Below are 12,272 nucleotides of genomic sequence, written 5' to 3'. Positions count from 1 at the left end.
AGTAAGCTTTTCTAATCACTATTTTATGGTCTTTAGTTTAACTCCTAATATAATAACACAAATTTTTTATTCCAGTTATGCTTGAGACCAAAAGCATGTGAAGGCGAGAAACCACTCCTTATTCCTTTTTTGTAATCATAATTCTTTGTGCTGAACACTGTGTAATTCAGAATTTTGTAATACATTAATCTATAGAAAAAGCACTTTAAAGGTTTAAAATAGTGATTGCAGTTTTGCTTTCTTCATCCTGCACCTATTAAGACCCTGACTACCTCTTTCATCAAAGAGCCAAGTGTTGATGTGATCCATAATGGTGGAACTATTCTCCAATTACACTGGTCAGATCAGCAACACTGTGCAGTGGCATCTTTTATTCACTGTCCAAATGAAGAGGGGATTATATTTAAACACAGGAAATTTTAGAGTACACTTTACCTTCAGCTTTATATCTTTCAACTTAATTGAACAAAAGAAATGCTTTCTCACTCTGCTCTTAATGGCAGATGTTCTGTTATGGAGGATGGATGCTTTATTCCCATTAATAATATGACCACACTGAACTGAGGGTGGAGATATCTGTACCATATTTACATTTCAATTTCAAACTTGTACAGGATTTTCCTTCTATTTTCTCCAGGTAATCAAAGGACACTTCCATTTTGAAGCATGCTTCAGCTTGATGGAACAATCATACAAATTTTCCAGTCCATCGTATTCCTCATTTTAGGGAATGGAATACAGTCATGCTTAGAAGAGAAGATAACAAAAATGAAATATATGTATATGTTTATTTATGGTCCACAACATAGGAGAGCTGTAAAAAGTGGAAAAGTGTATTAGTAATCTTTTATACCTGCATTTCCCAAATGAATGAGAATGAACTGATAAAAGCAATATGTTGTTATAAGAAGGTAGCATTATGTTTATGTGAATTTGTCTGTGTCTTCTAGGGATGAACATCAGAGAGATGTCTGTAATTAAATAGAATTTGGACAAGGTTTCAATAGAAACCAGTCCTATTATGATCCATTAATGGATGGATGCACTAGTCTGTGTGAAGCTGTGAAGGGGGACAGGCAACCCTTAGCATCCCCGTGTGATGCAATCAGAACTGACAAAGATGCAGGTACACAGTGAGGACGGTTGACAGCACAGCATTTTTAATCTGTATCTATAGAAAACATTTATATAAGCTCTCTAATAGAGGGATTATAGAAATACATTTATTATATAATAGTGTACTTTAGTGTACTTACTGTGAAAATAGCACATTTATTTAGAGAGGGATTTTATGCCCAAAGTTCTTGTTGATGTTTTGAAATATATCCATCTCCTTCTTTTGCAGTAATTGTTACCAAGAAAAGCAAATGTACCAACTATTTTCCATGATTCCTTATCAAAAGTCTTCTCCTTTTGATTGATATTTCCCAGTCATCTAGATTGTTCACATCAGTAAAAGAGTCTAGAAAAACGTGAGAGTTTTTATATTGTGAAATGTCTACATCTGCCTGCATTCGTGTCTCGTGCACATGGCCTGCCGCTCAATTCTCCATGTTCCTTCCTCATAAGTACAGTGACATATGGTGCACTCGTCGGTCTTCACTTCTCTGCCAGCTGGAATGACAGCAGTTTCTGCAAAGCAGTTTGGACCTGAAATGCAGAAGAACATTTTATACTAAGTGTGTGCATAAATATATGATCAATATAATTAGGTAATTAGCATTATAATATATATTTTATTCACTCTTTTTTATGAAGGAGAGTGGGAAAGTCAGAACTTCAGTAAAATGAAGTACTTACTCTCCCTTTTTCATCTGAAATGAAACCAATGCATTTAAAATTTTATGAGTGATAATGCTGTGGTTTTCATTATAAGACTATTCCATTTTGAGACCTTATGTATTGCCATATTTGCAATCATAGATTTAATTCATGCTAAGTAATTATAGGAAAAGCATTCTCATTAACCAATACCTTCGGAGAACCAGTCATATTCCTCTTGACATTTTTTAGCAGAGCTCAAAGAAGAAAACATCTTTAAGTAGCATAAATCCATCATACTTTCCATATCCCCTGGAGCAGGTTTTCAAACTTCATCAGACTTTTTGTCACACCTGGAAGACTATACAAATGCTGGTTGCAGGTCCCACCCAAGATTTTCTGACTCCCCAGGATTGGGATGGGGCCCAAAAATTTGCTTTGATAAGTTCCTTAGTTGATGTGGCTGCTGTTTTGGGGGGATCACACTGTGAGAAGCCCCTCCTTAGCATGCTCCAGGGATATATCTTCAACAATCTTCCATAAGAACTGAGGATCTCTATAATTCAATTAACATTGATTATAACCTTGTCAAGCAATAAAGATGTCACAGCCACACTTCACTCTATAAGAAAGTCAAATATGTGAAGAAAATGAGTATTAGAACAATTTCCAATGTGAATTGGAACTAATTTTAAAAATTATTGGCTTTATGTTATGGTTCATATACCTACAACTGCTCTGCCTCCAAAACCCTCTCTAAAATTCCAACATAAGTAATCACTAACAAAGTCTCCAACTTAGAACTTTGACAGTTTGTGAGATGGATGGTGGAAGAAGACCCTCATCGTTGCACAAAATACATGTATGAAGATGGGAATTTGGTGTCAACATATCTTTTATACAGAGATATGATAAACTGTGGTATAAAGGTATATTAAGAATCGTAATGCAAATAATAATAATGAGAGCGCGTGTAAAAATTAATTAATTAATTAATTTTTAAAAAAGAATTTTTATTCTCCAAATTTCTTTGCTTCTAAAGTCTTTGAGGATGTGCTCACAACCAAAACATGTTTAATTATAATGGGTAAAATCATCAAAGAGATAAAAAGATTCATCTGCAAAAATTTTAAAATTAATCCAACAAAGTGCTAGAGTAAAAAATCAGTCTTTCTACACTTCCAAACTGTCTAAGTCACACTTACTTGTAGTTGTCTTTCAAATTAGCTCCAGAATGTTGTGCTTAGGACATACACATAGGTGCACATGGCCCCCTTCTCCCTCTCTTGACTTGTTTTCTTCTTGTTTCCTATTGAGACACTGCTGTAAAGTTCTGCCTGTGATCACTTCTCTTCTCCCTCAGACACCTTGAAGCTTTACAGTCATTCATTTGGAAGTGACTCAACTTCTTTTTTGAGCTCCGGTTTTGTGCTTTCAGAGGAAAGCTGTCTGCACTGCGTGCTGATACCAGGTTGATCAAGCCTAGGCCTTGTGTCTTTTCAAGCTGACATCTGATGAACTTTATTTACATTAAAGACAACCAATTCATAAACTTTGGTAAACTGTAATTCTATTTAAACTCAAGACCCCTCCCTACCCAGTTGCCCTGGCATGATATCCTGATACTCCCTGAACACAACCCTCTTCTGGCCACCCACACACTTCAGCACCACTGTCCTTGGCATAGGATGAGTCTTCCTCTGCTATGTGAGACAAAAGACAAACAGTGCCACAGTGGTCATTTAGGTGGGACCAACATTGTAAAAGTGTTCCTAATTTGGTCATACTGTCCCTGCACAATACCTGAGCTGCTATGAATTTTACATTAGGCCTGAGCTCTCTGAAATACTTTTTTCTTTCTGTTTACCATCTTTCTTTGCAGAGTTTGAGGACACAATCTGCTTCTATTTCAGCATAATATATGGCAGTGTGCTTTCCACACAGAAGGCACACCATAATTGCCCAGGAAACCTGTATCCTTAAATTATTTACAGGTTTTAAATCAATTTGGATTACTTTATTTTAAATCAATTTGGATTAAAAACCTGGTACTGCCACTTAATAGTTAAGTAAGTGTGGACTAAATAATGTTTTGTACTTCATGCCAAAGAATCTTATGAAATAATACACCTCTCATACGCTTTTGAAAACTCCAACAAATATCCTTTCCTGAATTAATTTTTCTATGCCAGTGTTAATAGTCACTTCTAAAGGTTTTTGGTGATCATTAGTTTATTTTTAATATCACTGATGGGTTTTGGTCTTTATTTTTCAATGTTTTGCAACCCACTGCAATTTTTGTTCCTTTTGATGTTCAAATTACCTAAAATTTGGCTAGAGAACTTCAAGCCAGTTGTTATATCTTTTGACATGCATCTTTGGTCAATAGAAGCATCTTTAATTTCTGAACCAACATGATAATTTTAGCTCATATTTCCTAAATCTAAAATTAGCACTTTTTCCAAGGAACCTTGATTCCTTTCAGTGGAGAATATGTTTAGACATAAGACCTGAATATTGTATACACCCATTGTACTGATCAGACACTGTTTGCAGGCCCTCTTCAGAGAAGGGCACAGATAGAAATGTACATAAGAAATTTTAAAATTGTGATTTCATAATAAATAGTTCAAAAATTTTTCTTAGATTATATATATATGTATGTATATACATATATATATATATATATATATATATATATTTCTTTTATAATGAAACACTAAATTTATCAGTTTTACTTATTTAATTTATCTGATAGGTTTTAATTCCACATATATTTCTTTTTCTTTTCTTTTCTTTCCTTTTTAAGCCAGGCTCTTGCTGTATAGTTGGGACCACCAGCAGGTCACCATGCTATCTTGTGTGACTCCTTTGACAGAAATTCTCCGTTATTAAAATCATTGACTAAGGTGGAAGTCCTGCCCCTGGCCTCCCATGAGGACTTATGAAACACAAAGGAGTTGGGGGCTGCTGGATGTGGGTGGACCACCCAAGCACTGTCAGGTTGCAGCTGTAAGGCCAGGCACAAGAAGAAGAAATTTAAAAAATCATTAAATATTCACATTTTCAAATACTACAGTTACTTTTAGCCTATGGTTCACATAAAGCAATTTTAAAATTATACCAAAATATTATTATTAATTAATAATGAATACATTTTCTTTGCAATTCTTACAATATATTTTGTTTAAAAGTCACACCTGTAAACTCATACACTTGGGAGGCTGAGGCAGGAGGATCACAAAGTTCAAGGCCAGCCTCAGCAATTTAGCAAGATTCTAAATAGCTTAGCAAGACCCTGTCTCAAAATGAAACATAAAAATATCTAGGAATGTAGAGGAGTGGCGTTAAATATCCAACTGGAAAAATAAATAAAGTCACTCAATTCCTCTCTGTATAGTCATGTTATCAATAACATACTGTTAGTTACATTTGCTTCCATGTGTCCACTCTACCCATTACTACTCTGTCACCTCCTGCCTCTGGCCTGTACAGTCAATATTTTCATCAATTTCTAATGTATTCTCCTAGTGTGACAACTGGTTTTTAAAAAATAAGAAACTTTTTTTTCCTCAAAATGCAGGATCTTCTTAACAATTACATACTTCACTTTTATTCTTCCTTAAGGACTTGTCCCAGCTGATCACTTCTTGTTAGAATGGAGGCCCTCGTTGTTTATGGCCCCACATGCGCATTCATCATTATTCAAAATGAGTCCTACTGCTGGGCATTTTGAAATTGGTCCCTCGAATCTATGAAGTGCATATACGTTTAGTGTGTTTTTTTAATCATCTGCTTCAGGCAAGAAGAGATACACAAATTGTTGGGAACTTAGTGAAAAATATATTCATGAAGAAAAGCAAAAAGCCAACAAAAATATCAAGTGTTTAAATAGTAATTAAAATACACAAACCTAGAGCCAGAACACAAGTGACATTCTGTTTCATATAGGAAACTTTCTATTTCACACACTTTTAATTATAGTTTTATATAAATTCCTCTCATGACAAATCATGCTAAATGAATCATGAGGAGAAACACTGATTCTGAACCTTCCTTGTCACAACTTCCATGCTGATTTCACCCAAAGGTACTATAAGCATTTGAAATGTCAGATGTTAAAAATAAAAAAAATGAGTAACTCTTGATAAGAATTTTACAACGATATGGTTAATTAAATTCTGACAGGTGTTCAATGTTAACCAGATTCATTAGCCCCTTTTTCTAAAACCTCATAGAACTGCCCAGGCTGATTATGTTGGAAAAACATGTGAACATGCCTTTGTCTCATGCAGTGTCAGTGAGGAAGAGGAGGGGTAACAAGTACTTCACATATGGTATTTAAATATGGTTGGGTGTGTGCCCCAAGTGTTCATGTGCTGGAAGCTTGGTCCTCAGTGTGACAACATGAAGAATGACTTAAGAGGAACTTAAGTCACTGTAGGTGTGTCTTTGGAAGGGATTAAGGTTGTTCTGGTGAGACCCCTAAGAGCTAGTGATTTAAAAGGCTGAGCCTCATCCTGAATAGACCTTCTGGCTTCCTGTCTGGTGATGTGATGGATCTTTCTCCCTCTTTCATGGGGTCCCACTATTGCAATGCCATCCACCATTTGGTTCTCATAGGGACAAACTGGTGCTGGTGCCATGCCCTTAAACTTCTATACCTGGAGCTAAATAAACCTCTACTTAAAAAAAAAAAAAAGTACCCTTTCTCAAATATTTCATTATAGCAACAAAAAAAAAGGATTAATATATGAACTGTTAAAGAATTTATGAAGTAATCTTTCTTCATCTAAAACGACATCAGCTCAAGTAGAAGATTTTTCAGGTAATTTTTAATTAAAATTATCTGCCATTTTACCATTTTTTCCTACTTCAAATATTTAGTTTATGACACAGCTGAGGTTATTCTTCTTGTATTTTATAAATTCTTTTGAATTAAGGCCATATAAATTGTTTTATAAGTTATAAAATTTTAATATAAATTCAGAATTCCACAACAGATTCCAATTACTGACATTTTCTAAAGTTTTCTTCTTAGAAGCAGAATTCCTGTAAATTAACCAAATTGTAAGACTGTTTCAACAAACTCCCTCTGAATATTTGGCGACACACAAACACATACAACACACAAAGTTATTTTATGAAATAGTTCATGAAAAAGCTTTGATTTTGAAATTGTAGAATTAAATCAAACTAGGAAGTTGCAAAGGTGGTAGAGAGGAAACTCATGCACTCTTTAGTCTCCCCCAAAAGTCAGATCTTCCATAATTATAAGAACAATATAAAAAGAGAAACTGATGAGATATGATATACAGGTATACATCTACGTTATTTTCCCACGTTTTGTGTTATCAGGACCAAAATCAAGACACAGAACTGTCCCATCACCAGAGTACTCCCTCATGTATCTTCCTTCCTTCCCCAACAGAACCATTTATGTATTTTTCATATTTACAGTTGTGCCATTAAAAGAACATTATAGACATGAACTCATGCAGTAGTTTGGACTTTTACTGGCTTTTGAAGCTCAGCATAATGCTGTTGAGATCCACCTATATGTTAGGCATAAACAATTCATTCTTTCTTTATAAGTGATGTTCCAAGGTGTTATGGTTTGGATGTGGTGTCCCCCAAAAGCTCACATGAGACAATGATAGAAGGTTTGTAGGTAAAATGATTGGGTTATAGCCTTAACCTAATCAGCAAATTAATCCCTAGTGAGATTAACTGAGTGGTAACTGGAGGCAGGTGGGGTGGGTCTGGAGGGAGTGGTTCATTGGGGCTGTGGCTATGGGATATATATGTGTGTGTGTGTGTGTGTGTGTGTGTGTGTGTGTGTGTTGTGTGTGTATCTAGCAGGTGGAGACCTCTCTCTCTGCTTCCTAATCATCATGTGAGCTGCTTCCCTCCACCACACTCTTTTGCCATGATATTCAGTCTCAACTCAAGCCCTGAGGAATGGAGCCAGCAATGTATGGACTCAGACCACTGAAACCATGAGCCCCCAAATAAACTTTTTAACCTCTACAATTTTTCTCACCAAATCTTTTAGCACAGTGACACAAAAGCTGACTCAAATGCAAGGTGTGGATATAACACAGTTTAACCACTCATAAAGCAGAACACTTTTCTCCAGTTTGGAGCTTGTTATGAATAAAGCTACTATAAAGATTCCTGTATAGGCTCTGTGTAAACAGTTTTACTGTTTGAGGGGGATACCTCAGAGCAATTTCTGGATTGTATGGTAGTTGTATGTTTAGTTTTTATAAGAAATTAATAAACTGGAGAGCCTGTAAAATCTACAGTCCAACCAGGGATACAGTTTATGCACATACTTATCAGCATTTGGCCTTGTTACCATACTTTTAAAAATTTTGTCCTAGAAATTGAACTCAGGGACACTTTACCAATGAGCCACATCCTCAACCCTTTTCGTTTTTTACTTTGAGACAGGGTCTCACTAAGTTGCTTAGGGCATTGCTAAATTGCTGAGTCTGGCCTTCAACTTGTGATCCTCCTCTCTCAGCCTCCTAAACCACTGAGATTACAAGCATGAGTCACTATGCCCAGCTTTGCTTAGCCATTCTGATAGATGTGTAGTAATATCTCACATTTTTAGTTTGTTATTTCTCTAGTGGCTGGTAATTATCATCATCTCATGTGTATATTTGCCATTTTAAAGCTTCATTTGTTAAAGGTCTCTTCATGTATTTAGCCTGTTTTCTAGTTGGCTTATTTGGGTGTTTTTTTTTTTTTTAGTGTTGAATTTGGAATTTTTTTTATATTCTATGTACTATTCCATTGTCAGATGACTTGCAAATATTTTCTCCTGTTTTTTTTTTTTTTTGGCTTGCCTTCTAACATTTTAAGAGGAAGTTGTTCAGAGCAAATGTTTTATATTTTAACGTATCAATTTTCTTTTTTATAGGTCACACCTTTGATTGTGCTAAGAAAATCATCAAGAGCTCTATGTCCTAAAGATTTTCTCCTATGTTATCTCATAAAAATGTTATAGTTTTATGGTTTACATTTAAGCCCATGATCCATTTTTAAGACAATTTTGCATAAGGAATGAGGTTTATGTTGAGATTTTTGTGTGTGTATGTTTATGGATATTCAATTATCCCAGCACCATTTGTTGAAAGTTTATCCTTTTATTTTCTTCTGTTTATTTTGGATTTAATTTAATTTCACCTTCTTTTCCTAGTTTCCTAAAGTAGAAGCTTTGATTATTTATTTTAGATTTCTTCTTTTCTAATATATGCATTTAATGCTATTAATTTCCTGAGCACTGCTTTCTCTCATACCACAAGTTCTGATAAAGTGTTTTCATTTTTATTTAGTTTTTAATATTAAAATGTCCTTGAAATTTCTTCTGTATTCCATGTGTTATTTATAAATGTGCTCTTAAATCTCCAAGTATTTAAGGATTTCTTTACTATCTTTCTGTTTTCAGTCTAATACTATTATAGACTGAGAGTAGATAGTATATGATTTTCATTCTTTTAAATATGTTGTGGTGTGTTTTGTGGTCCAGAATTTGTTCTTTCTTAGTGAATGTTCCATGCAATCTTGAGAAAAATGTTTATTCTGCTGTTGTTAGATGAAGAACTCAATGGATGTAGCACTATCCAGTTGAATGCTGTTGCTCTTCAAGTCAACTATGTCCTCCAATTTTCTACCTGCTAGATATGAAAAAGGAGTACTATAGCATCCAAAGTATAATGATGGATTCATTTATTTAGTTTTGTATTTCTGTCATATTTTGCCTCATACAGTTTGATTTTCTAATTGGAGACAAATACATGTTGAAGATGTATTTTTCTTTCTGGAGAGCTGACCCCTTTATCATTATATAACCTCTCTGTTAGCCTGCTATTATATAATATCCCTGATAACCCTGTAAATGTATGTAACAAATTTATGGCAACCACTAAATTTTTTTTAAAAAGGAAGGATAATAGATATGCTAAGGAAATAGAAAAAAAGGAACCATTTTTTTTTAATTAAAACAGCAAAAGCAGAAAAAGAATGGAAGACAAAATATAATGAGTAGAAAACTGTAACAAATATGATTGATATTGACAAAACTACATTAATAATCACTTTGAATGTCAATGATCTAAATACACCAAGTAAAAGAAAAGAGTTTTTCAGAGTGGATCACAAAAAAGTGCACAACTATTTGTTGAATATAAAAAACCCACTTCGTGGATTAAATACACACATAAATTTAAAATAAATAAATAGAGAAAGTTGTACCATGCTAACACTAATCAGAAAAAAAAAAAAAAAAAAGATCCAGTTGTAGTGGCACATACCTATAATCCTAGCTTCTTGGGAGGCTAAGGCAGGAGGATCACATGTTTGAAGCCTTCCTAGGTAACTCAGTGAGTCCCTGTCTCAAAAATAAAATAAAAATGACTAGGGGTGTGTGGAGAGTGGTGATAGGAACCTGGTCTCTGATTCCCTCATGGTTGCGTTTGTACTGGGAGCTAACTCTGCAAAAGTGCAGGTCAGGATGCCCTAAGCTGCTATGGTAACACTGGCCAGGGGAGGCTATGTGCCAAGGTGCACAGCTCTTACAATTGGAATCTTGGATTCAGATACCCACCCCTGGGATAGAGAATTCTGGGTATAACAAGATGACCTCATGTCTCGAAAATTTCACCTTGCCTTCAGACTGCCTGCTCCGTTAAAACTTTCTAACAAATAACTTTTTAACAAAACCTATATAATAAATGAACTAGATCTGGTAAGCCTCACCAGAGCTTTGCTGAACCTGGCCCACCTTTTTCTCTATGTGTGTGTCTGTTTGTCTTTTCTTCATCCCCTCATTACCCGTCTGGTTCCTGAATTAACAGCCCAGGCATGAGGTCTTGGCAGGGGTGTATCTCAGTGGTAGAATGCCCCTGGGTTCAATTTCCAGTACTGGGGGGTGGACATGGGGCAGAAAATAAGAAAGTCTATATGCAAGCAGAAGTAGTTGTATTAATTTCAGAGTGGATGACTAAAAATCTTGGGGAAAATATCACTTCCAATTACTCGGTAAACTACCTAAGAGAATACTGATATATGAAAGTAGATTGTGCTACTATAATCACTCAATGACAAATGAAATTCTATACATTTAGCTTCATTAGTAAGTAGGGCAATGGAGGAAAAAAATTTAATTTTAACCATAATTATAAAATTTGTTTTGTATTTATGCATTTATGTTTTATATTTATATAAGGCAGAACAATTTCAAAATATGGAAAATTACATTTAGAGAAAATAAGCATTTGTCAAGTCACATGGCTAATAATTGCTGATACATTACATTATATTATATTAATTTGGCTTGGCTACGATTAAAGTACCCATTGGGTAAAAAAATGGCTAATTTCAAAATAATTATAGCATATAATATTTTTTTTCCTCAAGGACTCTTGATAAATGTTGCTAAAATGATGTTTTCTGTGCTGATCTGAATTTAGGACAGAGGGTTCACAATTGGGAAAGTTGTTCACCTGGATCACATAAGTATTGAACCCCACTCACTACAGTGATGATACACAGGGGTTTGGTTTGAATGCTGGTCTCCCCTCTAAATCCCTATGTGGAAACTTAACAATGTGCTAGTATTAAGAGATAAGGTTTTTGGATGTGATTAGATCACAATGAATTAAATCATGAGAAATCCTAACATATGAGAATAGCAATCTTATTAGAGGCTTTGAGGGAGGCATTCATCTTCTTTGCTGCTACCTCTTTCTTAATGTGAAGACACAAGCAGAAGATGCCATCATGTAACAGGCCCTTTCCAAATGCAGAAACTGCTAATCCCTGGTCTTGGACTCTACAGCCTCCAGAACTGTGATGTAATAAGTTTCTGATTTTCATAAATCTCCCTTTTGTCATATTATAGCAGCACAAATGGACAAACACACACATGGTTATCAGAATGACTTGAAATTCTTCACACAGTTAACACAGGCTTCATCCTGGATGGACATGGACAAGAAGAAGCTGCTTTTCATCCCTTTAAGACCCTCCACAGTCTGTCCCTGAAATGCAGAGTCTGTCATGCCCCACTGTTGCCAGAGATAACAGCACAATCTAGACCAGAATAGGTGTGTTAACTTAAGGTGTGCTGAACTGAAGACAAATCAAGTTGGAACCTCCAGGGAGATGTGGATTTGGACATCCTTCTCAGCTGCTCCTGTATATCCAACAAAACTGCCTTTCACAGTGACAGTCCTTGGAACCCATGCATGTCCTCCATTGATTGGCATCCCCTAGGGGCAGAAGTCACAGTGACATCATGGTTTCACTGCAGGGTCTACTACTGCTTACAGCACAGGGCAAGAGCTCAGTGTACGTAAAACTGAGTTAAAATTTTAGAATTAGACAATTAATTGACACACTGAAATAAACTACAATGGCTGTATTGATGAGCAAGTTGCCAGGATGTTTTAGATTTGTACCACAAGGAATGGTGCATCACAGAAGACAGAGTGTTAATG

General features: G+C 35.3%; 1 protein-coding gene across 1 annotated transcript in view; it reads right to left on the bottom strand.

The window, feature by feature from the left end:
- Window positions 1-1,498: 1,498 nt before the first annotated feature.
- The window catches only part of Vwc2 (von Willebrand factor C domain containing 2), a 160,199-nt gene continuing 149,425 nt past the window's right edge, over window positions 1,499-12,272 (bottom strand). Inside the window, exon 3 of the mRNA XM_076864544.1 lies at window positions 1,499-1,650. Within this exon, the coding sequence (XP_076720659.1) occupies window positions 1,499-1,650 (152 nt within the window). The remainder of the gene's footprint in view (window positions 1,651-12,272) is intronic.

Source organism: Callospermophilus lateralis, chromosome 1 (genome assembly GCF_048772815.1).
Source record: "Callospermophilus lateralis isolate mCalLat2 chromosome 1, mCalLat2.hap1, whole genome shotgun sequence".
In the NCBI taxonomy this organism is placed as follows: domain Eukaryota; kingdom Metazoa; phylum Chordata; class Mammalia; order Rodentia; family Sciuridae; genus Callospermophilus; species Callospermophilus lateralis.
The sequence above is the reverse complement of the archived record's forward strand: the minus strand, read 5'-3'. Positions and strand labels throughout refer to the sequence as shown.